The sequence below is a fragment of the Terrapene carolina genome, unplaced genomic scaffold, assembly GCF_002925995.2.
Source record: "Terrapene carolina triunguis isolate 2854851 unplaced genomic scaffold, T_m_triunguis-2.0 Scaffold66, whole genome shotgun sequence".
In the NCBI taxonomy this organism is placed as follows: domain Eukaryota; kingdom Metazoa; phylum Chordata; order Testudines; family Emydidae; genus Terrapene; species Terrapene triunguis.
In genome coordinates, this window is record NW_020664417.1 from 30711199 (window position 1) to 30737673 (window position 26475).

At 42.3% G+C, this 26475-nt stretch overlaps 1 protein-coding gene across 1 annotated transcript in view; it reads left to right on the top strand.

Moving 5' to 3' along the window:
- KLHL2 (kelch like family member 2) overlaps positions 1 to 26475 on the top strand; it is a 110557-nt gene that overhangs the window by 11882 nt on the left and 72200 nt on the right. Inside the window, exons 3-4 of the mRNA XM_024218927.1 lie at positions 3133 to 3239; positions 7196 to 7317. Of these exons, the coding sequence (XP_024074695.1) occupies positions 3133 to 3239; positions 7196 to 7317 (229 nt within the window). The remainder of the gene's footprint in view (positions 1 to 3132; positions 3240 to 7195; positions 7318 to 26475) is intronic.

Below are 26475 nucleotides of genomic sequence, written 5' to 3' on the forward strand. Positions count from 1 at the left end.
ACTGTTCTGTAACTCCCAGGATAAGCGTTAGCAGCTCTTAACAAAAAATGGGTACGATGTGGGAGGGCCCTTTGTTAGCGGCTTGCTGTACCAGCTCTTATTAATAACAAATTTACACGAATTCTCCAGCTCCTTCTGAGCATTGAGTGTCCTCTGGGCATGGTGATTAATTTAAATGATTTATTGATAAATCCAATTTATGAAGTAACAGCCATATCTTGGGCTAAAATCTGAAGCTGAGAGAATTTATGAAGTTGTCCTATGCAAGTGTATTCTGTCTTCACACCTTCTTGTAATTCCCTCTGCCCTGGTATGCATTGGCCCTTAGAACTCCACATCCCCATACCCAAAACAAACATGGCTGTCTTTTTTTCTGTCTACTGTCTGCTGCATTCTCTTGTCTTGGAGCCAAAATATTGCTCTAGGCCAGGGAGAGACTGAAGTTCGCCATTGATGGCAGCAGTAGGTAAAGTATGCAATTGATCACTCCAGCCTATCAGAAATGCTGAGAATAGCCAGATTTTTAACTTGCATCTTGAGAGATTTGACCATGAAGAGTAATGGTAAATTGCAATGGATCAAACTGGACAGAGGTATCTAGTGAGTGTGCTACAAAGATCTGCATGAGGCCAGGTTTTAAATGAAAAAGTTAATAAAGAATTTCTCTCGGAAAGAAGAGGGAGGAAACAGTGTACTGTAAACACTCAGGCGAGAAATACAAATGGATCTAGAAAAGTTACAAGGTGGGTGAGGTAATATCTTTTATTGGACCAACTTCTGTTAGTGAAAGAAACAAGCTTTTTGAGCTACACAGAGCTCTTCAGATGTGGGAAAGGTAATCAGAGTGTCTCAGCTAAATATCAGGTGGAACAGATTAAGCATAAGAAATTAATACATTGCAAGAGACCATTCAAGATGAAGTGACAATTAACACTTCTGCAGTCACAGGACAAAGGAGGGTTAGTAGGTTACAAATTATTGTAATGAGCCATGAAACCAGTGTGTCTATTGAGGCCATGTCTACACTAGCACTTATGTCAGCAAAACTTTTGTCGCCAGGGGGATGAAAAAATACCCAGGGCTGCCAGGCTCTAGCTCTTAGTGTCCCACAATGCCTCACTTCAGTCAGTGGAAGTGCTCCTGGTGAGCATGCATGCACCACTGACAGAAGGAGCAAGTGTGGACGTGAACCACCATTTTAATTACTGTGGTGACTGTACATCAACTTAACTTAAGTCAACTTAATTTTCTAGTGTAGACAAGCCCTAAGTCTCTAGCAAAGTTATGAATTTAAGTTTCCAGGTTTGTCATTTGAAGGTGTTGTGCAGGTTTCCTTTGAGGTCAAGTACTGAGAGGTAGATATTGAGTGATCGTTTTTTAAAGAGTTTGCCCATGGGTAACAGGGTGTTTTTGTTATTTATTGTTTTTCTGTCTGAGTTCTATCGAGGAAAATAGTAATTGCCTGGCTTCACCCAAGTCCTTGTTGGGGCATTTAATATACTGGATGAGGTACTCTATATGTTGTGATAGGCATTGATAGGATGTATGGATCTTGGAAGGTGTTAGGGGTATTGATCCACTTAGCAGTGGAGATATGTCTACAGGCTTTGCATCTGTCATAGCAGGATCTGCTGTCATTTGATTTGGTGTGTCCTGGTCTGTGGGGAGCTTGCTTCTGATTGTGAGCTTAGAGAGGTTGGGTGCGGTGGGGGGTTGTTTGAGCCCATGAGACGGGATTTGGGAAAGATTTCTTTCAGGATGTGGTCCCCATAAAGTATGGATTGCAATTGTTTGGTGATACCCCACACAGATTCCAGTGTGGAGTGGCAAGTGATAATTAGGGGTGTGTAGGTTTTTTCCTTTATTGAAGCAGATTTTCTTGGGGTATTTGGATGACCATTTCCATCATGCAATTTACTTCTCTGATGGAATGTCCTTGTTTGGTGAAGGCAGTTTTAAGTGTGTATCCTGGACTTCCTTCTTAGAGCATATTCTGTGGTGTGTGAGTGGATAACAGATTTCTTGTTGTGTTTGGGGTGGGTACTAGAAATGAAAGTAAGTGTGGTGATCCGTGAGTTTCTTGTATATAGTTGTCTGTAGGGTTTCCTTGTTGAAGCTGATTGTGGTGTCCAGGAGGTTGATGCTTGTGGGGGAGTGTTCTAGAGAGTTTAATGGATGCATGGTGGTACTTTTAGGTGAAATTGTGGGATACACACTTCACCCACTTAAAACTGCCTTCACCGAACAAGGACACTCCATTGGAGAAGTAGATTGCATCGTGAAATGGTCCATCCAAATATCCTGGGAGAATCTGCTTGAATACAGGAAAAAAATCCACCGACCACACACTCCTAGTTCTCAGCTACCACACCACACTGCAATCCAGACGGGATATCATCAAACAATTACAAGCCATACTGGATGGGGCCTGCATCCTGAAAGAAATCTTTCCCAACCCACCTCTTCCACCTAGTCTTTCTCATGTCCTGGGACCAATGTAGCTACAACAACACTACTAACTGAAGAAGTTGGAAATTCAGGCATGCTATGTTTCATCCTAGAAAAACCTAAGCTATTTTTCTGGGTTCAGAGATTTTTGATGATGAAGATATACTTGAAAAGTAGTAATAACAAAGAAACTTTATGGTGATTTTGAATAGTAAACAAGGCATGAACTTGCAAAGTAATACAACAAAGAAAGCCACTCTGAAGTTTGGGCTTATCACTGACTAGGAAGCTCATAGCCCTGATCTACATGGGAGTGAATCTTAACCTTTTAGTATTTGTCCATATTGATACATGGCATGGAAAGAGGATTCCTCCAGAGTATGTAGCCTCAAACTCTGACAGGCTGATATAAGTTGTTCTGTATTTGGCATACAAGTCTTTTATCCAAGCAAGAAAGCAGAATTAATTAGTTTGTGCCTAGGAAGCTGCATGAACCCAAGCACCAGCTGTAAGTATACAGCTGTGTGTTTTTTGAAACAGAGTCAAAAATTTTGTTTTTATCAATGTTGTTTTTGTTGGGGAAAAAGTCATGTTTTTACTATAAGGTAGATGTTATGTGCTTTTCTACTATGGTTTTTCTTATGTAAAACTACTCTTCCTTTGATATTTTTTTTTTTCAAACAGTCAAAACTTGTTGTGTGATGTGACGATAGTAGCTGAAGACATGGAAATTGCAGCTCATAGAGTCGTACTAGCCGCTTGCAGCCCTTACTTCCATGCCATGTTTACAGGTACTAAATATTTTTAACACTTGTTACCTTTAACTATCATCAGACTATGCTGAAGTGCACAGGCAAAAAAGTTTTGTTTTGCTATGCTTTATTTATATAGTAATAAGACATTACAATTATAGGAACCTTGTATATTTTATATGTTAGTTTGTTCTAACTTTGAAGGGAATTGTCAACTTGAAATCCAGTCTCTTTGTATAAAAGGAGTTAAAAGTAGGTTTGGGTGATTCTCTTTCTTCTAAGTCCTCCTGACAATGCTTGGTATTTGTCTATCTTGTTTTATTTATTTTATTTTTCTCTTCCTTTTTCTTTGTGAAAGATGCACACAAACAGGGGAAACAGTAGAAAATGACCATGTAAATTGCTGTCACATGTTCAAAGTAAAGGAGAAAGAGATTCTTTAACCTTTTCAGTAGTAATAATCCTGTGTAACAGTAGGTTCAATCACTTTTTTCTGGACTTTAAGTAGATGATGTCCCTTTAACATCTCTTCTTTTCCCTAAGTAAATTCCTCAGTTCTATAGTGTTGTAAGCTGTTAGACATGAACGCTTTCAGTGGCTTTGGCAGCTGGAGTGCATATTTTGGTATTCTTTGGATAATTGAGTGACAGAGATGCTGTGCATTGTTGGCATAACTTTTCTGTGCAGGCTGGATTCTGCCTCTTCTCACTCCATGCTAATAAGTTGCTGTTATGTTGTTACAGCAGGCATGTTAGAGGGTTTGTAGGTCTAAAGTAGGTTTAGATCCTTAATGTCTCCCAGTGGATTTTGAATGTTGAGGATTTACTTCTTCACTGGTTGTAAATTTGAAACCCTCTCATGGAAGATGCTGTCAAAATGAAAATTATTATTAAATGTGTATTTGATAATTTTATTTTTAAATTGCTTGGCTATTTCCTCCCACCCTGTGGTATACTCTGGTCCTTAATGTTTCCTTATTTTTTTCTTGATGACATGGGACATCAGAAATAATCACTGTGGTATGCATTTTACAACTTCAGTTACATTACTGATATGGGGCATGCAGGTAAAGAGTAAAAATAAAATTTTGACAACTAAGTTTCAAATTAGGATCAGAAGTTCTAGTTGAATATACAACTGTGTATTGGGAAACAGGGATCACTTTACTGAGATTAAACTGTAAATTTAGGATAGACTTGATTTGTTTATGATATGGAATTGACTGAAATCTGTTAACATTTTCTTTCTGCTAGGACTGACTTGTCTTTCGTTCTGTGCTTTCTTTTCTTCTCTCCTTCACTCCACATTTTTGGCTGAATACCCATGTAGTGCAGCATAGAAATGACATTTAAATAATTCTCCAGTTATTAATTCTTAAGTGTTCAGTTGTGGTTGATACACAGATTACCAGTGAAAACAACGAGGTGTCCTTGTGGCACTTTAGAGACTAACAAATTTATTTGGGCATAAGCTTTTGTGGGCTAAAACCCACTTCATCAGATGCATGGAGTGGAACACACAGTAGGGAGGTATAAATACACAGCATATGAAAAGATGGGAGTTGCCTTACCAAGTGGGGGGTCAGTGCTAACGAGCCAATTCAGTTTAAGTTGGAAGTAGGCAATTCTTAACAGTTGACAAGGAGTGGAAATCACTTTTGTAGTGTTAATGAGGCCAATGTAAACAAGGTGGCCCATTTCAAACAGTTGACAAGAAAGTGTGAGTATTTAGCAAAGGGAAATTATTTTTTGTAAAAACAACAAGGAGTACTTGTGGCACCTTAGAGACTAACAAATTGATTTAGTCTCTGTAGTGACCCTCTACTCCCAGTCTCTATTCAGGCCTAATTTGATGGTGTCCAATTTGCAAATTAATTCCCGTTCTGCAGTTTCTTGTTGGAGTCTGTTTTTGACGTTTTTTTGTTGAAGAACTGCCACTTTTAAATCTGTTATTGAGTGACCAGGGAGATTGAAGTGTTCTCCTACTGGTTTTTGAATATTATAATTCCTGATGTCAGATATGTGTCCATTTATTCTTTTGTGTAGAGACTGTCCAGTTTGGCCAATGTACATTGCAGAGGGGCGTTGCTGCCACATGATGGCATATATCACATTGATAGATGTGCAGGTGAACGAGCCCCTGATGGTGTGGCTGATGTGGTTAGGTCCTATGATGGTGTCCCTTGAATAGATATGCGGACAGAGTTGGCACTGGGGTTTGTAGCAGGGTTTGGTTCCTGGGTTAGTGTTTTTGTTGTGTGGTGTGTAGTTGTTGGTGAGTATTTGGTTCAGGTTGGGGGGGCTGTCTGTAAGCAAGGGCTGGCCTGTCTCCCAAGGTCTGTGAGAGTGAGGGATTGTCCTTCAGGATAAGTTGTAGATCCTTGATGATGCACTGGAGAGGTTTTAGTTGGGGGCTGTAGGTGACGGCTAGTGGCGTTCTGTTACTTTCTTTGTTGGGCCTGTCTTGTAGTAAGTGACTTCTGGGTACCCTTCTGGCTCTGATTACCAGTGAGCATTGATATTTTTATCAGATTAAAAAAAATCATCCTAGTTTTTCTGTTCAACTCAAATGAAAGCAACTTTTTCTATTATGCTTTTTTCCATCTGGTTGATAATGCAGAAATGCAAGCCCATTAAGTTAGCTGTATTTTAAATGCTGAGTATTATTATGTCACACATTCAGAATATCTCTATGTAAACAGACTAACCATTTATTCAGTGAATCGGTGTGGTGGGAGTTTTAAACCCAACACCCACTGTTGCTTCAAGGATTGGCAGACTGTGTGCTACAGGTGCAATTGCTTCCTTCCAATAAGAATCAACCACACTGCCTATGCTAGGTGGCCATTCTCCACTGACAATGTCCTAAATTTAATCTTTAATTCCTGTATATGTTACACTTCTAATAACCCACATTTCTACCTGTTGACCTGCAAGTTTCACTCACTTAACTGGTTACAACCAAATGGAAAAATGGAGGCATTTTCTCCATTCTTTCTCCATCCAGAGTTATAATTGTAAATGCTAACATTTTTGAAAGATATTAAACCTCACACTTTAGGGTTTACATCAATCTCTAACTACTAGGGATTGGGAGGAGATATAATGTGGAGGACAGATTATCCCACTTTCCATAACGTGAGGTTGCATGCACCATCCTCTCAAACATCTGGCACTGGCTACAATCAGAGACACGATACTGGGCTAGATGGACCACAGGTCTGATTCAGTCTGGCATTTCCTGTGTTTCCTCTAGATCAGCGATTCTCAACCATTTTCTTTCTGAGCCACCCCCCCATATGCTATATAAACTCCATGGCCCACCTGTGCCACAACAACTGTTTTTCTGCATATAAAAGCCAGGGCCGCCATTAGGGGGTAGCAAGTAGGGCAGTGCCCAGGGCCATTCGCCACAGGGGGCCCTGCAAAGCTAAGTTGCTCAGGATTCAGCTTCAGCCCTGAGTGGCAGGGCTCGGAGCCCCAGAGCTTTCAGCACCATGCGGTGGGGCTTCGGCTTTCTGCCCTGAGCCCCAGCAAGTCTAATGCTGGCCCTGCTTGGTGGCCCTCCTGAAACCTGCTCATGGCCACCTAGGGGGCCCTGGACCCCTGGTTGAAACCACTGCTCTAGAGCCTAAATTCTGACAGAGGAACTCAAGAGAAGAGGCAGGAATGGAGAAGCTTCGCCCTTCCTAGCCCTGGTCTGTCCCCCCCATCCAAAGATAGAACCTAATGAGTTGCAGAAGCAAGGAGCCCTGATAAAGAGACTGTCAGATTCTATGGTGATAGGAGCCACATAAGTACTTTAGATAGTCTTTTAGTAACTTCAGATAATCTGGGTTACTCTACCTTTAGGCTATGTGTGGCCGCTCTTTATCGCTGGGAGAGAGTTCTTCCAGTGACAAAATTAAAACCATCCCCAACAAGGGACAGTAGCTTCATTGACAGTAGTGCAGCTCCCAGTGACTAAATTAATCAGACTACAAAATTGTATTGCAGGTGAAATGAGTGAGAGTCGAGCAAAGAGAGTTCGAATAAAGGAAGTAGATGGCTGGACGCTGAGAATGCTTATTGATTATGTTTACACTGCTGAAATTCAGGTTACAGAAGAAAATGTACAGGTAAGAGAGTAAGAACTTCTCCTAATAACTGTGGTGTTTCTGTGGTGTCTGACATTTTTGCTCTTGCAAAATAAGGTGATTTTTTTCTTATACTTGCAAAGATAATAGGATTTTCTGCTAGAATCTTAACCTTAAGAAAGAGAAAAATATTAGAAAGAAATTGTGTGATCACAGAATTCTCCTTTTTTCTTAAGTGCAAAGTCAGGCTCCCCAAGACATTGATTACCTACATTCAAATCCTCAGTACTGCATGTGCTGCAAAGACCAGTCACTAGTTTGTAGTTTCTCACAAATGATAGATTGACAGTAATCTTGCTGTCTAGTAGAGAAATTATCAGCAAGCCCTTAAATAAATAAACAAAGGGATTTTGTACTAAAATCATGTAAGTTTTCTAGTGAAAGTCAAGTGTGTGTGTGTGTGTGTGTGTGTGTGTGTGTGTGTGTTCGTTCTGAAATGTGGCTGTTCCCTGCTTGAGAAAAGCCCTATTGCTGCAAAGTGAAGACCTCTATTCACAGTATAGCTACACCAGCTATAAGATTCTCTGCACTACTAATTTGCTTCTACGCTGATGTGGAAAAATTCCCCACCTTTGTGATGGAAGGGTAGTTCATGCTCCCAAGGCTAGTAATCACACATCCTGTACTCTGGGCCTAATCCAAAGATCACTGAAGTCAATGGAAAGACTTCAGTGGGCTTTGAAGCATACCATCAGTGCAGTAAACTGGGTATCCCCCACACTCATCGGTTTGCTGCTAGTGTTCTACCTGCAAGGCTACCTTGGCGTTTTCACTCTGATAGTGCTAGTTTGCACTGAGTTTTTGTCTTAAAACAAACAACAAAAATAAACCTTCCCCCTTTAAATTAAAGTTTAGTTTATTGAACATTTCCTTTACGTTAGTCCACTAAGTCACCTACTACCACTTTGTCCAAGCTCCTAAGTTCTCACTTTGTCAGTGGCCTACTAAGTCTGGCTTTTTTTTCAGCTCAAGGATGGACTCTTGCTAGTTAGCTCTATATTTATATCAATCAGTATTTAGCTCAAGGACTTTGCCCATCCCACTCACTCAATCAGCTGATCTTACCTATGACTCATACATGGCAGACACACTTCAAAGAGATTAGAAATGTCGCAATGAAAGAGTCTAATCAACTATGAAAAATAGATAAAAAATTTAGTTTTTATCCCTCCCACTATAATATTTTCTTACTATATATCATCAGATTCAGCCCTTCCCTCTTCTTTGCTTCTGCTGCTTTAAGATCTGAAGTAGCTATTCTGGAGAGTTAATGCTGGTTGCTTGATAAGAGGTGCTGTTTGGTAAGCTGTATTTAGGTCTCCAGTTGCTCTTGTTACCCTCTGCCTTTGTTTCTCCACTCCCCCTTTTTCTTGCTCTGAGCATTAGATCACTAGCCATTCACACACAGTAAACCCTGAGGGAAAAAAATTGTGCGTTGTTATTTGCACCACATACTTTCAGTCTTTCAGCCAGAAATGAATAGTTTACTGCTGGGCATTGGACTGAGATTATCAGCTCTTTCCTGGCCACAGAATAGCCATCAGTTAGAGTCACTACTGGTCTTAGCCAGTTTGAATCAGTGACCTGGAAGTGATAGGCTTCATATTGCATTTTACAAATCAAAATAAATGCTCTATTACCAGCCCTTGCAGCAATCTAGGCCACGCGTGTTCCCATTCTGAAATGGTAACTTCACATTTTACTAACTACACCTCTACCCCGATATAACGTGACCCGATATAACAGAAATTCCGATATAACGCGGTAAAGCAGCGTTCCGGGGGGGCGGGGCTGCACGCTCTGGCGGATCAAAGCAAGTTCGACATAACGCGGTTTCACCTATAACGCGGTACGATTTTTATGGCTCCTGAGGACAGTGTTATATCGGGGTAGAGGTGTAGTTCTCTTTGGATATTGGTGGCTTGTGGTATTACTGTCTGAGGGCTTTGTCAGCCACATAATAAGTCTTTGATGATTCTGTGCTGTATCCTGCCAAACTAGCAATGGTACAGATCTCTTAATCTTGTTGTGGAGAGCTCTTGCACTATCAAAAATGACAGAAGTTTCGTTAATACTCTTCTCACCTGTTCATGGCAGCTCCTTTTTGCCCATTCAGGAAAAGTTTGATTCCTCAGGGGCAAAACTTCTCCATATATACCTTGATGACTACTTGTGCAGGGGACTGGACTTGATGACTTCTCAAGATCCCTTCCAACCCTGTGTTTCTATATCTTTCTAACCTTCAGTACATAACATTAGGATGGATGGCCAAACTTCAATTAAAAATGAAGTTCTTCTTGTAAGGGCTTTTGTTTAGAGTTTTCTTTCTGACTCTGCAAGCAGCCTTGTGTGTTGGATGCTAGTTCTGTCTGAGAGGACATATTTTAGTCTGATGTTGACAGTGTTGGCTTCCTCTTGTGTTTATGGGCATGAGAAGTAAAATTTCTGTATCCTGGTAGTAGTATGAGGGATGTTAAAGGCCAGATATCCACAGGTTTAATGCTTCTGAGTCTGATGCAGCTTTCATTTTCACAGCTCCAGATTACCTGGCTGTTTGAAGATGAATCTAATGATGTTGGGGTTGGTAATTTATATAATGTGACCTGGTGAGTGATCTTACCGTTTGTAGTTACTTGTATATTGAAAAGACAGTCTAGCTTTTGATTCGGACTAGATTTACTGAAATAAGAGTTGCACTTTTGAATGTCATCAGATGCATTTGTGTCATGGAACTGGCTATAAATGGAAATATATTTCTCTGTCACCCTCATGTTTATTTTAGCTAAAAATCTATTTTATTTGCATTCTGCTAATACGCACATTAAGTGCTGTCCAAATATACCATGTGCAGTTCCTGCCCCAGAGATTTAAAAGCTAAGATGAAAAAAGGCTACCCTGAATCTTTTGGAAGGATAATCCAGTGGTTAGATCCCTAACCTAGACAGTGGGAGATACGGTATTCAATTCCTGCTCTGTTGCAGACATCTGTGTGACCTTGGGGCAGCCTTAGTCATTCTGTGCCTCAGTTCCCCACCTGTAAAATGGGGCAAATAGCACAGAGGTCTTGTGAGGGTAAACACCTTGATGATTGTGAGATGCTCATGTATCATGGTCATGGAGGTTGTAAAATACCTAAGATATAATATAATAGATCCTGTTATACTGTGTCCGTAGACTGATTTACTGAACACCTGAGAGGCTCCCACTTACAGGTAGCTCCTTATAATATTTACATGTAATACATTTAATAGGACTGGAAGTGCTATGGTCAGTATATTCAGATCACGTTAGGAAACTTACTCTACTAAATCAGCAAATCTATTAAATGAACAAATATTCAAAAAGCGTGTGGTTTTGCAGTTTCAGTGCAGAATAGCTATACACAACTGCACTAATGTGGCTATGCTATGCACATGTGCAAATAATTATAGATTAATACCTAATAGCGGAAGGACCATTCTATATATACTATTGTTATGCTAACTGACTGTCCTCTCAGTCCATCTGTTAACAGGAAAATGAGTTTGAGCTTCTTCCTTGATTCGCTTTGGCAAGTAGAAAAAAGTTGAAATAGCCATGATTTGCCATTAGCTGTTAAATGAACATGATGTATTTTCCATTTGAAACAAACGTACTGAGTTTTACTTGTTTTTGCAAATAGGTACAAAATACTACAATGGAGTTATTGTAGTGTAGTGTTCTTTTGGGCCTGGATAAACCGTGTGAGCTGGTATTAAGTCACTATTAAATTAGTTTTAACTAGCTATTCACATATTGTGCTAAGCTGCCTTGTTTACTTTGACTTAAAGATGGTCATGAGCAGGAGATCCCTTTATTAAAAATTCTGTATAAGAATTACTTGTGTTTTAAGCTTTGTTAAAGAGCATTTACCTGGTTTTTAGAAAAATCTTTCCTTTTTGTGAGAACGTGCTCCTTTAAAGGTCAGACTTGGCAATTAAGTGAACCAAAAAAGGATCAGTTTATTTTCCTGTAATGTGTGGAAACTGAACACCTGTAGGCTTGTATTGCTGGTGGATTGAAGAAACTAGTAAAACAGGTACATTTTATACACTTGTTCATAGACTGTTTCCTGCATGCAAATGTGAGACTTCATTTGGCCTTCCAAAATTTCCTCTGGTAAACTCAGGGAATGTCTACACTTACCGGTAGATCGGCAGTGATTGTTGATTTAGCGCACGGGTGACCAACCTGAGCCTGAGAGGGAGCCAGAATTTAGCAATGTACATTGCCAAAGAGCCACAGTAATACATCAGCAGCCCCCCATCAGCTCCTCCACCCGCTCCCAGCGCCTCCCACACACCGGCAGCCCCGCGGATCAGCACCTCCCTCTCCCTCCCTGCACCTCCCAATCAGCTGTTTTGTGGCATGCAGGAGGTTCTGGGGAGTTGGGGGGGAGAAAGGGGGAGGAGTGAGGGCACGGCAGGCTGAGGGGAGGGGGCAGGAAGGGGTGGAGTGGAGGCAGGGCCTGTGGCAGAGCCTGGGGTTGAGCAGTGAGCACCCCCCAGCATATTGGAAAGTTGGCACCTGTAGCTCCAGCCCCAGAGTCAGTGCCTATACAAGGAGCCGCTTATTAACTTTGGAAGAGCAGCATGTGGCTCCGGAGCCACAGGTTGGCCACCCCTGATTTAGCGGGTCTGGTGAAGACACGCTAAATTGATGGGAGAGCACTCTCCATCTCCCCGAGAAGCATAAGGGAAGTCAACGGGAGATGCTGTCCCATCGACACAGCGCAGTGTAGCCACCGCAGTAAGTAGATCTAACTACGTCAACTTCAGTTATGTTATTCACGTAACTGAAGTTGCGTAACTTAGATCGATTTACTGCGCTAGTGTAGACCAATCCTCAGATAGTAAGTTAAAGGTAAAAGATGGCTCTTGCTTAGGTTTTTCTTAGTCCCTTATTTTAACATCAGTGGTAGATCTTATTTAAAGTTAAAATGTTATTTGACAAATTCAAGAGTGAAACAGAAACAAGAAATGAATCATGAAATGATAGATCATGATTCTAAGAAATGGTAGGAGGGAAAACAGCACAGAGAAGATAATGGATTTCAAGAAGGCAGACTTGAGCAAACTCGGGGAGTAGGTAGGTAAGATCCCAAGGGGAGCAAGTTTAAGGGGATAAATATAACAAACAATGCAAGCATGTAGGGACAAAATTAGAAAGACCAAGGCACAAAATGCGATTAAACTATCTAGAGACAAAAAGGGTAACAAGAAAACCTTCTACAAATACACCTCTACCCCGATCTAACGCGACCCGATATAACACGAATTCGTATATAACGCAGTAAAGCAGCGCTCTGGGTGGGCGGGACTGTGCACTCCGGCAGATCAAAGCAAGGTCAATATAACGCGGTATGATTTTTTTGGCTCCCGAGGACAGGTGTACATTAGAGGCAAGAGGAAGACCAAGAACATGGTAGGCCCATTACTCAATGAGAGGAAAAAAACAATAACAGAAAAGGCAGAAGTGCTGAACGACTTTTTTGTTTCTGTTTGCTACTAACCTTTTTGGTGAAATCGGACATCTAACATAGTGAACACAAGTGAAAAGGAGGTAGGATCAGAGGCTAAAATATGGAAAGAACAAGTTAAAAATTGCTTAGGTTCATAGAATCATAGAATATCAGGGTTGGAAGGGACCTCAGGAGGTCATCTAATCCAACCCCCTGCTCAAAGCAGGACCAATTCCCAACTAAATCATACCAGTCAGGACTTTGTCAAGCCTGACCTTAAAAACCTCTGAGGAAGAGATTTCCACCACCTCCCTAGGTAACCTATTCCAGTGTTTCACCAGCCTCCTAGTGAAAAAGTTTTTCCTAATATCCAACCTAAACCTCCCCCACTGCAACTTGAGACCATTGCTCCTTGTTCTGTCATCTGGTACCACTGAGAACAGTCTAGATCCATCCTCTTTGGAACCCCCTTTCAGGTAGTTGAAAGCAGCTATCAAATCCCCCCCCCCCATTCTTCTCTTCTGCAGACTAAACAATCCCAATTCCCTCAGCCTCTCCTCATAAGTCATGTGTTCCAGCCCCCTAATCATTTTGTTGCCCTCCGCTGGACTCTTTCCAATTTTTCCACATCCTTCTTGTAGTGTGGGGCCCAAAACTGGATACAGTACTCCAGATGAGGCCTCACCAATGTCGAATAGAGGGGAATGATCACGTCCCTCTTTCTGCTGGCAATGCCCCTACTTATACAGCCCAAAATGCCGTTGGCAACAAGGGCACACTGTTGACTCATATCCAGCTTCTCATCCACTGTAACCCCTAGGTCCTTTTCTGCAGAACTGCTGCACAGCCATTTGGTCCCTAGTCTGTAGCAGTGCAAGTTAGATGTTTTCAGGTCGCCAGGACCTTTTGAAATACATTCCAGAATACTCAAGGAGCTGACTGAGGAGCTATCTGAGCCATTAGTAGGGCTGTAAATTAATTGCAGTTTTAATCACACTGTTAATAGAATACCAGTTAGAAATTTATTAAATATTTTCAGTGTTTTTCTTCATTTTCATATATATTGTATTCTGTGTTGTAATTGAAATCAAAGTGTATATTATTTTTTATTACAAATATTCAGTGGTGAGCTGGAGCTGGTTCCCACCGGTTCGCAGGAGCCGGTTGTTAAATTTAGAAGCCCTTTTAGAACCGGTTGTCCCGGGACAACCGGTTCTAAAAGGGCTTTTAAATTTAACAAAAGCTCCCTGCCCTGCCCCTGGCTCCAGCTCACCTCGCTCCGCCTCCTCCCCTGATGCTCCCCCCTGGCTTCTACCCCCCACCCCCCCGCTTCCCTCGAATCAGCTGTTCCCGGGAAGCAGCGGCTTCCTGCAGGTGAGCTGGGGCGGGGGGCGTGAGGAGGGCTCCAGGCGCCGCCCGCCCGGCTACGGCCCAGCCCCGACCCCAGGGCCCTGCCTTGGCCTCGGCCCAGCTCCCGGCGGCACGGCTCCGGCCCGGGCCCTGGCCCCGACTCCGGCCGCGCAGCGTGGCTCTGGGCCAGGCCCAATCCTGGGACCCGGCCTCAGCCCCGGGCAGCGCGGCTCCAGCCCGGCCCCGGCGGGGGTAAGCAGAATGGTAAGAGGCCGGGGCCGGGGGGGTTGGATAAGGCGGGGACAGGGAGCTGGGGGGGGGGGTTGGATGGGGCAGAGGTTCTTGGGGGGTGGTCAGGGGTTGTGGAAGGGGGGGGTTGGGTAGGCACCGCGTGGGAGTTCCGGGGGTCCGTCGGGTTGGTGGTGGATGGGTCGGGGCAGTCAGGGGACAGGGAGCAGGGCGAGTTGGGTAGGGGGTGAGGTCCTGGGGGGCAGTTAAGGTTGGGGGTCTCGGGAAGGAGTGGTCAGGGGACAAGGAGCGGGGGGGGTTATGGGTTGCGGTTTCGGGTTGCGGTTTCTGAGGGGGACAGTCTGGGGTAGGACATGGGTGGGGGTCGGATTGGGGGGGGTGTACTCACCGGGCGGTTCCTTACCGGGTCTTCTTCGGCGGGTCCTTCACCTGCCAGAGCCGTGCCGCCGAAGACCTGGTAGGGAACCGGTTCCTAAGATTTTGGCAGCTCATCACTGCAAACATTTGTACTGTAAACATGATAAACAAAAGAAATAGTATTTTTCAATTCACCTCATACAAGTACTGTAGTGCAATCTTGTCGTAAAAGTGCAACTTACAAATGTAAAACTTTAGACCCTACAAGTTCACTCAGTCCTGCTTCTTGTTCAGCCAATCGCTAAGACAAACAAGTTTGTTTACATTTATAGGAGATAATGCTGCTCTCTTCTTATTTACAGTCTCACCAGAAAGTGAGAACAGGCATTTGCCTGGCACTTTTGTAGCCGGCATTGCAAGGTATTTACGTGCCAGATATGCTAAACATTCGTATGCCCCTTCATGCTTCGGCCACCATTCCAGAGAACATGCCTCAATGCTGATGACGCTCGTTTAAAAAAATAATGCGTTAATTAAATTTGTGACTGAACTCCTTGGGAGAGAATTGTATGTCCCCTGCTCTGTTTTACCTGCATTCTGCCATATAGTTCATGTTATAGCAGTCTCAGATGATGACCCAGCAAATGTTGTTCATTTTAAGAACACCTTCACTGCAGTTTTGACAAAACACAGAGAAGGTACCAATGTGAGATTTCTAAAGATAGCTACAACACTTGACCCAAGGTTTAAGAATCTGAAGTGCCTTTCAAAATCTCAGAGGTTGTGGAGCATGCTTTCAGAAGTCTTAGAAAAGCAACACTCTGATGTGGAAACTACAGAACCTGAACCACCAAAAACGAAAATCAACCTTGTGCCGGTGGCATCTGACTCAGATGATGAAAATGAACATGTGTTGGTCTGCACAGCTTTGGATTGTTATCAAGCTGAACCTGTCATCCGCATGGATGCATGTTCCCTAGAATGGTGGTTGAAGCATGAAGGGACATATGAATCTTTAGCGCATCTGGCACGTAAATATCTTGAGACGCTGGCTACAACAATGCCATGCAAACGCCTGTTCTCACTTTCAGGTGAGGATGTAAACAAGAAGTGGGCAGCATTTATCTCCTGCAAATGTAAACAAACTTTTTTGTCTGTGCGATTGGCTGAACAAAAAGTAAGATTGAGTGGACTTGCAGGCTCTAAAATTTTACATTTTTTAAATTTTTGTATGCAGTTTTTTTTGTACATAATTCTACATTTGTAAGTTCAACTTTCATGATAAAGAGATTGCAGCACTTGTATTAGGTGAATTGAAAAATTCTATTTCTTTTGTTTTTACAGTGCAAATACTTGTAATCAAAAATAAATATAAAGTGAGCACTGTACACTTTGTATTCTGTGTTATAATTGAAATGAATATATATTTGAAAATGTAGAAAACATCCAAAAAGATTTAAATAAATGGTATTCTATTATTGTTTAACAGCATGATTAATCGCAATTATTTTTTTTTTTTTAAATCGCTTGACAGCCCTTGTCAACACTAACAAAAAAAGCAAACATCTTTCTGGGATGTATTAGTGGGAGTGTTGTAAGTAAGACACAAGAAGCAATTCTTCTGCTGTACTCTGTGCTGAGAAGGCCTCAGCTGGAGTATATGTTGGCCAGAGAGTACAAGAGCTGGTAGTCATAGGACAAAGATTGTGAGGAAGACCTAGGAAAAAGGCTGTTCAAGATGCTGAAGGATGATATGAAGAAAATTGGTGTCAACTTAGAATATGCGCTTGACAAGAATGCTTAGAGAAAAACAGAGCCACTACGGTAGTACCAATTGATGGGACAAGGCAAAGAAGCCAATTGTGTAAGCGGGAGAGACATAGAAAGAAATCAAGAACACAACTTTCACGGTGCTTAGAATGAGTCGCTCTTTTGTTGTGCATCTCCTAATAGCCGTCACTGTGTATCAGGTTATTCTAGCACTTCTGTCATAACCAGTTTTTTCCCCCACATGTTCAACTTTCTGAATGTTCTTTTTTAATATCAGGAAATTAAATATCAAACTGTTAATGAAGTATTAAGGTTACGTGTTTTAAGACAGGGAATACAAAAGTTAAATGTTCTCAAAGAAATTAACTTTCTCACATCCAACTTTTCAATTCCCAGATTATTAAATATGTACCTAAATACTTAGTGTGATGTGGGAGAGTTAGTTACTATAAGAAGCTTATGAGTAACTAACTCACCCACACTGTAGCATATGCATTTAGATACATATTTAGTCATGCTTGTACCTAATGGACTCTTGAGCATGGATGAATCGGGAAAGGAGCTCAGGGAGGTGGTCTTGAACACAGCCAGGGACTACTCCTAGGGTTTGTTTTCTTTCCTTATCTGCCACTTTGTAGGAAGGGGCTGTAGGATAAGTGATATATGGACACACACAGTCAGACCAATTGGCAAACATGCTGTACTGCTTTATGAACAATTTGCAAGCAGCAGACACAATGCTAGAAGAAAGAACGAGGAGTACTTGTGGCACCTTCTAGACTAACACATTTATTTGAGCATAAGCTTTTGTGGGCTAAAACCCACTTCATCAGATGCCTAGAGTGGAAAATACAGTAGGAAGATATATATACACAGAGGACATGGAAAAAAATGGGTGTTGCCATACTAACTATAATGAGAGAAGAGAATATGCTAGAAGAGAGAATCACAAATTGTTGAGTGATCACAAAGATGTATTTCTGTTTTGTGATCATTGGAAGATACTGTAGGGTACAGCCTGCACAAATCACACAACTGAGACTTTGTAACTTTGTCATACATAAACGATAATTTAAATAATGTGAACAAGCACATGTATACATAACAAGTATATCTTTGCCTTTTGCTTTGTAACTCTCGCCCCTCATCCTTCCACCCGCCTCAGAGTAGGATCCTGTCCTCTCTTGATTGCCTCAAGTACCAGGTTTGCTGTGTAACCATGACACCAAAACCCACTACATGGACACTACACAACATTCCATCATCATCAACTTCATCAAGATGACCTCTAAGTGGAGCTGAATTATCTGTACTCTCCAAGGGACTGAACTTCTCCGCCACCAGAGAACCTGATCCTATACTAATGTGGAGAACTAAAAACTCTTTTGCCAACTCTGCCTCAAATAATTATTTCACAATAGAGATGACAACACCACCCACTTTCCCACTGACAGTCATAAGAAAAAAGAATCATGTCACTGGATATCCCACAGCAGATGAAACCATGTACTTGATCTTATACTAACTGCTTAAGGAAAAATTGATTGTGAAATCTTTAACAAACATCACATCCATCACAATTTCTCCACTGCTGAGAGAACAGCTATACAGTCCCAGAAATCCAGCCACCAGATAGTGATCAAACCAGCAGACAAAGGGGGCACCATCAGTCCTCAACCATGATAACTACATCAGTGAAGCCAACCGACAACTATCCGACACAACCTACTATAGAGAATTCAAAGAAGATCCCACACCACAATTCACCCAATGATTTCAAGATATCAAATCCTTCCCCAAACAACTCCAAAAGAATCTCTACTACATTATCCCTCACGAACCCACCCCCGGGACCTTTTAAATGCTTCCCAAGATACACCAACAAGGGAACCCAAGCAGACCCATCATATCTGGCCACAGCACTTAAGGAATATCAGGACTCATAGAAATCCCATTCAAACCACTCACCGCACACAGAGCCAGTTTCCTCCAGGACACAACTGACTTATGTCGTAAACTCTGCAACATTAACAATTTCCTTCAGAACACCATCAGTGCCATCATGGATATCGCCTCCCTATATACCAACATACCTCACAATGATAGAATTGCTGCCTGCTTCAAATATCTACAAGACAATGGACAACACTCAGGGATAGCGACCCCAAACACATTGCCAAACTCATCCATTTCATCCTCACCCATAACAATTTTACATTCAACACTTTGTCCAAGCCATAGGAACAGCCAGGGATGCTAGAATGGCTTCCCAATACCTCAGCCTCTTCATGGGCCATGTTGAGGAAGAATTTTTGGAAAAATGTATATCAGGTAATTTGGTTCTGTGATGCATCAATTATATTTTTATCCTCTGGACAGAGGACCTAAACTGTCTTATAGATTTCCACTAGAATGTCAACCACCACTGCTCATCCATCAAACTTTGTTGAGAACACTCCCATACATCAGAATCAGCTTCAACAATGCAACCCTACAGACAATTATGTACAAAAAAACCCACAGATCACCACACTTACCTCCACAGATCCCAAACATATCAAGAATTCTTATCTATAGCCAGGCACTAGGGTACCACAGAATATGCTCTGAGGAGGAAGTCCAGGATCAGCACCTTAATACACTTAAAACCAACCTTCACAACAAGGAGATTCCACCAGAGAAGTACATTTCATCATGGAACGGGCCACCCAAATGCCCGGAGAGAATCTGCTTCAGTAAAGGAAAACTAGATACCATATTGGAACCCATACGGGATATCATCAGACAGTTGCAACCCATATTTGATTGGGACCACATCCTGAAGGAAATATTTCACAAACCTCCACTTCTGGCCTTCAAACAACCCACCAACCTATCCAAGTTCATCATCAGAAGCAAGCTCCCCACAGACCAGGACTCACCAACTCAAATGACACCACACCCTGCTATAACAACAGATGCAAAACCTGTAGATGCATCTCCACTGCTAAGATGATCAATACCCCCCTCTACCCCGCACACATACCTTTCAAAATCTATGGGTCCTGTCAGTACCTATCACAATAGGTGGAGTGCCTCATCCAGTGCATTAAATGCCCCAACAACAGCTACTTGGGTGAAACTAGGCAATCACTATGTTTTTGAATGAACTCACACGGAAAAATGATAAATGAGAAAAACACCCTATCACCTGTGGGCAACACTTTTTTCACAAAACAAGGAGGGAGACTCTCCTGTGCTTTCAGTGCTCCCAGTGCTGATGCCCAAGAAGCATAGATGAGAAAGAAGAAGCTGCCCAAGACTATCGGCTGGTCTACACTACCACTCATGTCAATATAACTTACATTGTTCAGGGGTGTGAAAAAGCCACCCCCTGAGTGACGCAAGTTGCAGTGACCTAAGCGCTGTCTACACTGGTGCTATGTTGGCGGGAGACACTCGTGGAGGTGGAGTAATTATGCCGATGGGAGAGCTCTCGCATCAGTGCAGCTGTGCCAATGTAGTGCTTGTAGTGTAAACTAGCCCTGTGTCTATGCTACAATGGCACAGCTTTGGTGCTGCAGCTGAGCCACTGTAGCTTAGATGCTTCCTACATGTATGGAAGGGGTTTTCCTGTTGATGTAGGTAATCCACCTTTCTGGGGCAGTAGCTAGGTTGATGGAAGAATTCTTCTGTCAATCTAGCTGTGTCGACAGTGGGGATTAGGTTGGCCTAAGTCTTAGGTATAGACCAGGCCTAAGGGAGTGAGGAACAGAAGGGCTGGGGGATGCAGTCTTAGGGGGAATAGAAGGGAGAACAAGGATACACTGGGAGGCAAAAGGAGCAGAGAGGAATAGAAGCAGGGTTGGCAAGGTCAGAAAGGGGTTAGAATTGGGGAGAAAGGGGCCACATGGGTCTATAATCAGTCACTGTAACATGTTCCATTCAGAACCTAACCTAGAAGTCAGGATTCCTGAGTCTCAACATTCCTTTACGATCAGCAAATAGCTATGACACTGACTGGCAAAATGTGTGCTTCATCTCCCTCTAGCAGCTTGTCCACATAGAGCAGACGTGGGCAAACTACGGCCCGCGGGCCACATCTGGCCTGCGGGACCATCCTGCCTCTCCCCCTCCCCTCCCCCGGCCGGGGAGCCTAGTCCCCTCCCCCTCCGTCCCCGCAGCCACGCCGCTCCCGCTGGGCAGCGCTCTGGCCCGCCGCTCCCGCTGGGCAGCTTGGGGAGCACAGCTGGCTCTGGCCGGGTGTCGCGGCTGCGAGCTCCTGCTGGTAAGGGGGCAGGGAGTGGGGGGATTGGGTAAGGGAGCGGAGGGTCCTGGGGGGCAGTCAGGGAGGAGGGGGTGGTTGGATGGGGCGGAGGTTCTGGGGGGGGGGGCGGTCAGGGGATGGGGAACAGGGAGGGTTGGGAGTGGGAGTTCCGGGGGGCCTGTCAGGGGGCAGGGAGCAGGCGGGGTTGGATAAGGGGGTGGGATCCTGGGGAGCAGTTGGGGCAGGGGACCCCGGGAGGGGGTGGTCAGGGGACGAAGAGCAGAGGGCAGTTGGATAGGGGGTGGGAATCCCGGGGGGGCTGTCAGTGGGGCATGGATAGGAGTCGGGGGACCCCAGAGGGGGTGGTCAGGAGACAAGGAGCGGGGGGTTGGATGGGTTGGGAGTTCTGAGGGGGGCAGTCAGGGGGCGGGAAGTGGGAGAGGGCAGATAGGAGGCGAGGGCCAGGCTGTTTGAGGAGGCACAGCCCTCCCTACCCAGCCATCCATACAGTTGCACAACTCCAATGTGGCCCTCAGGCCAAAAAGTTTGCCCACCCCTGACATAGAGGATGACTAACTACTGCTGCTGTCAGTTACTTTGTTAGCTCAAGGGACAGAGGTCTAAGTTGTGAATCTGAAAGTTGTAAACCTCCTGATGAACCATATCATGTAGGAGTCAGTGTGGTGTCACATGATAGAATTTCTGGGCTTTTTTTAGTTTGCTATTTGAAAAAAAAAAACCTTAAGAAATAACATGCAAAAAACTGTATTAAAAGAACACTAAGGTTCAAACATTAAAAATGTAGATGCCTGAATTAATGGTTGCCTGTGTAACCTTAATTTGGCCCTTTTGTGTGTATGCATTAAATACACAATCATAAACTGTATTTCCCACAGGATTCTTGTCTCACTGAGTTCATAGGATGGATGAAGATCACTGAAAGGGTAGCAGTTCAATATAACTTTTCAGCCTCATCATTCATTGTGTAGCCACATGCCTTATTTATCAGATACCATCCAAATCCCGCACTGACTACAGGTAACTTCCTTGTGTGCGCTCGGAACAATAGTGTTGAAATGCTTCACAAACTTTAACAAAAGTATCTTCACAACACATCTGTGAGATGCTAAGCACATTTTATGCACTAGGATCAGAGGCACAGATTAAGACAGAAATTGTCAAGTATCCATGAATTTTAGGCATGCGCCTTGAGATAGTGTCACAGTGCTTAACATTTCTATAGCATTTCATGGATTCAGAGCACAGTAGTTCTCTTGAGACCTGGTCAAAACTTGGAATTTCTGTTCTGCAGGAAATTGACATTTTGTAAATTTTTCATTCTGAACCACAAGAAGTCAAAATTCACAATTTACCGTGAAACGGAATTTCCCCCAAAATTAATTTGAGGTCAACTGAAACATTTCACTTTGATTTTGACTTTGATTTTACATTTTTTTATTTTAATTGGTAACTGGTTTTGAAATTGGTGTTCTAATTGGTAATTGGTTTAGTAATAATAGGGATTGATTTGGTAATTAGTTTTGTTTGCTTGGTTGGTATACTAACTAATTGTCCTTATTGTTATAATATAAAAAATAAAATGAAAAAATTACAATCTGGTGCATGATTTTTCCCAGTGCTAAGTTTGTGCATCTATGAAAGTGAAAGATTAGGCATGTGCGTGTATATCTCATAGCACTTGGTCTGAATGTTTTGTCATCTGCTCCTTCATTGATAACTAGTAAAGATTGTTTCTATAAATAGGTGGTGCAGTGTCAAGAGGATGCTGACCAAGTCCCCATTACAGGACCAATCAATTATAGTTAGGCAGCTCATTGAAGACAAAGGGTATTCAGGTATAAGGGAAGGCATAATTTGGCCTTGACAAAATCTCTGCTAGTGATGCAGAAGGAAACATCCTCAATTAACTTTCATGTCCCAGGTTGAGTTTGCAGAAGTGGTGATTTAAAAAAAAAAAAGAAAAAGAAATCTTCCATTTGTTTGTAAACTAACCACAGTTGCTCAGTGAGAAGCAATAAACATGGAAATCAACAATGCCAGTTCTAGTTACTTTTCAAAGTAACACATTCACCATGCACGGCTGCCCGGGGGGAGGGGGCGCAAGTGGGGCAATTTGCCCCAGGCTCTGGGCCCCACAGGGGCCCCCACGAGAATATAGTATTCTATAGTATTGCAACTTTTTTTATGGAAGGGGCCCCTGAAATTGCTTTGCCCTGGGCCTCCTGAATCCTCTGGGCGGCCCTGTCACCATGTTCTTTCTCATTCTCTGGAATTGGGCTTATGCTGTACACTTGATATGTCCTTAAATCAGTGATTACATTTTTTCTTTTGGAAAAGTTGATTTACACCCTGGGAATCATGTGCATATACTACCACAGTGTTTTGTATAATGGGATATCTATCAGAGAACTACTCTCACAGCGTTTTTGGTCACAGATTGGAATCCAAACGGTTTTTAATATGACTGCAGCAGTTCCTACAGTTGTTCACTTTTCCTGGTGAGTTTCTCTAACCCATGAAAGATTTCAAAGATAACTTGCCATTAGGTAAAGTGATTACTGCAGGTGCAGAATGTATCAATTCACATTTTTCAGAAAGCACTGCTTGGAGTGCAAGAACTTAGTTGCTCTATTTAAAAAAAAGTTGGCAAATGACAAGGAAGCAATTTTAATGTTTTATGTGTACATTGATTTATGTGTACAAATTCTTTCATAAATAGCAACGATGAAGATATAAGGATCTTTTGTGCTAAAATATGTTAATTTTTACTTCCTGTGATTTAGGTTTGACTTGCCAAAAAACTCTCAGCTAAATATCTGGTACAGCATGTAATATTTTTAATGAACTGTTTGGCCAAATGTTCACTAAACCATACAGAATGTTTCAAGCTGTTACACTCTTATTTATCTGCACTGATAGGGAGTTCTAACACACAAATAACATTCTGCTTTAAGCTTAGCAGTCTAGACAGTTTTGACTGGTGACATTGGTGAATCAGGCAGCTTTACATTTTAAGTTTACATAACTTGAGATATTTGAATTACCAAAATTGGCCAATGTCTTAGCACCTATGAAAGTGATCTTGCACAAATTTCCCTGTGCATTTCACCATGATCTAGCGTAAACGGAATCTGCTAGTGGTTTGGCAGATGTTAAGACTTGCTAAATGTTATGCATGTTGCATGACACTCACATCTGCCTTGTCATACCTGCCCACATATCAGGTAAAATATTCTGCATAATGACTCTCTTACCCCCCCCCCCCATCACTAAAATTAAAAATCTTTAGCCTAGGTGTAAAGGGCTTGGGAGCTAGGAGACATGAGTTTTGATCTCCCATATGCCATTGACGGCTGTTAATATTTATGAGCAATTCCAAATGCTTATATACTGACCAAGCCCTCATTTCTATCTTGGGAGGCAGGCATTCACTTATTTGCCAAATAAGGTAACAGAGGCTGCACAAGATCACACCAGACAGTGCCGGGAATAAAACATGGGTTTCTGATGTGATAGACCCAAGTTTTAACACTTAGCCACTCTTCCTCTCAGAATAAAGGTGCCAAATCTGTGTTCTTGGTATTCTGTTGGTAACCACTGCTCTGATGACTAGACCCCACTCTGGTCCCAGACCCAAGAATAGAACCCAGGAATCCTGCTGTGATGCAAAACATTCCATTGCTATCTCTCAAATGGTTACCCATTGGCAAAGTGTGTATAGTATATCCATTAGGGGTTGAGCCACATATAAGATAAAACAGCTTACTTCTCTTATCTTTTGTTCCTTTAACTCAAGTGGAAGAGGTCTGTGATGTCTATTTGAAGGTCCTGGGTTCAAACCCTGTTGAAAATCCATGTGAGGGGAAGAAAAGGTTTGTGATCATGTAACTAAAAACTATCATCATGCATATGCAGAAGGGAGTCAAATTAAGGTTGCATAGGTAACCTCAATTCTGACATTTTCTAACTTAAGAGCTTGACTTAGCAACCTTAAACAGTCCTTTATCATAATTATTTGTATGTAAAATATATGTCTGCGACCCCTTAAGTTGGGGTTGAATGCTTCAGGGCCTTACCAGTGAGCTACAAAGTCTTTAACAGTGAGGCCACCAATTTTGAATGCAGCCTAGCTATGAAGGGATTAAAAGATATTCCCATTTAATGAATATTTGATGACCCCTGTATGAGATAAGTTTGGGGGTTCAGTTCCAGCATTCTTAGACCAAATTAATCGTTATGTTTTGGACTATTTGGTAGAGGTCAAGCACTGAATGGGCCATGAGGACTGAACTATCCCTCTTGCCTGCAGATGAAGTCTGTCCTCCCTGTTATCAGGGCTGAAGCATGCTGACAGAACAATGTTCCCTGCTGCCATCCTGAGATAAACAGGGGATTTCATTCACCACAGATGTCAGTCAAATGCCTTTTACCAGCATAAAATCCAAACAACTTTTAAAGATAAAATTTGTTAGATGCAAATAGCTCAAATTTGCATGCAGTGTCATACATAGAGCTGCACAAAACTTGTCAGCTATGGATGCTCATAGAGAATTAGGCTGAGACCATTTAACTCTTTCATCTGTGAAACTGAACTTGGGGCCTGCAGAGCTGAAAGGCTAATGTGTGATCCCAGTATGGCCATTTTGTTCTTCATCTAATTTGAAAGAAAATATCACTAAAATGTCTTAGCACATTAGGCTATTTTAAATTAAGCTTAATAGTATTCTACTTATGAAGTCTCTTAAGTGTCAAGCCCTATTGGTGGTTGGTGTCTTGTTTCTCTTTCCCCACCCCTTCCCCAGTTATCTTCAGAAAGTCATTTAAGTTAAAATATTTTTAAAATATCCTTATCTGTCGGTAACGACAGTTTAGATGATTGAAACTGACTTAAAAAAATCTCACTTATCTCAGATTGTGCTCTTTACTCTTTGCGTCTCACTCAGCTTGAACAATGATGACTGCTCGCTGTCACTATCTCATTCTTTTACTCTAATACTATTACAGTGCTGTAATATTTGGGTTCTTGACACTGCAGAGAACTATTTACATTCATGCGGTCTTCTCTGACCCTTAAAATTTTATTAAAAGGTTTTAATTTAACCCTAAGTCTCTTTTCCCCCCCCCCTTCCCAAAATCTAAATGTTGGTTCTAAACTGCCTGACAGTCTCTTTTTAAACAGCTTGATTGTGTGCTTGGAGAGAGTTGCACTGTATTTTGCTATTGTACATATTTTATATGTTATACTTCCAGCAATCATCTGGGTACTTCTTGCGACGTAGGTCTTGGTATTTTTGACGACGGCTTTGAGAATTTATATGGTGTGAAGGCATAACTTAATATGCTGCATAGCTGGAGGAGAAACAGTGGCACACAATTCTAGAATTTATATGCATTTTAAGAAATGTCAGGCAACAGTAAATGATCTAAGTTTCCAGTGAACAAATTCTAGTGTATTGTGCATGGTATTCTACCCCTCACCTGTTATATATGGTTGCTTGCCATTGGATGGTGACGGTCGTCCAATAGGCAGATTTCCTTACAAATAGAAGCACAGTGAGTATCTTCTTTAAATGATCAGGGTTTATATCTTAATGTAACTACACTTTTGGAGGTTTGCAGCAAAATAAAATGTTGTTGAGGGTAATTGTTCTTACTGATTCGCTAACAA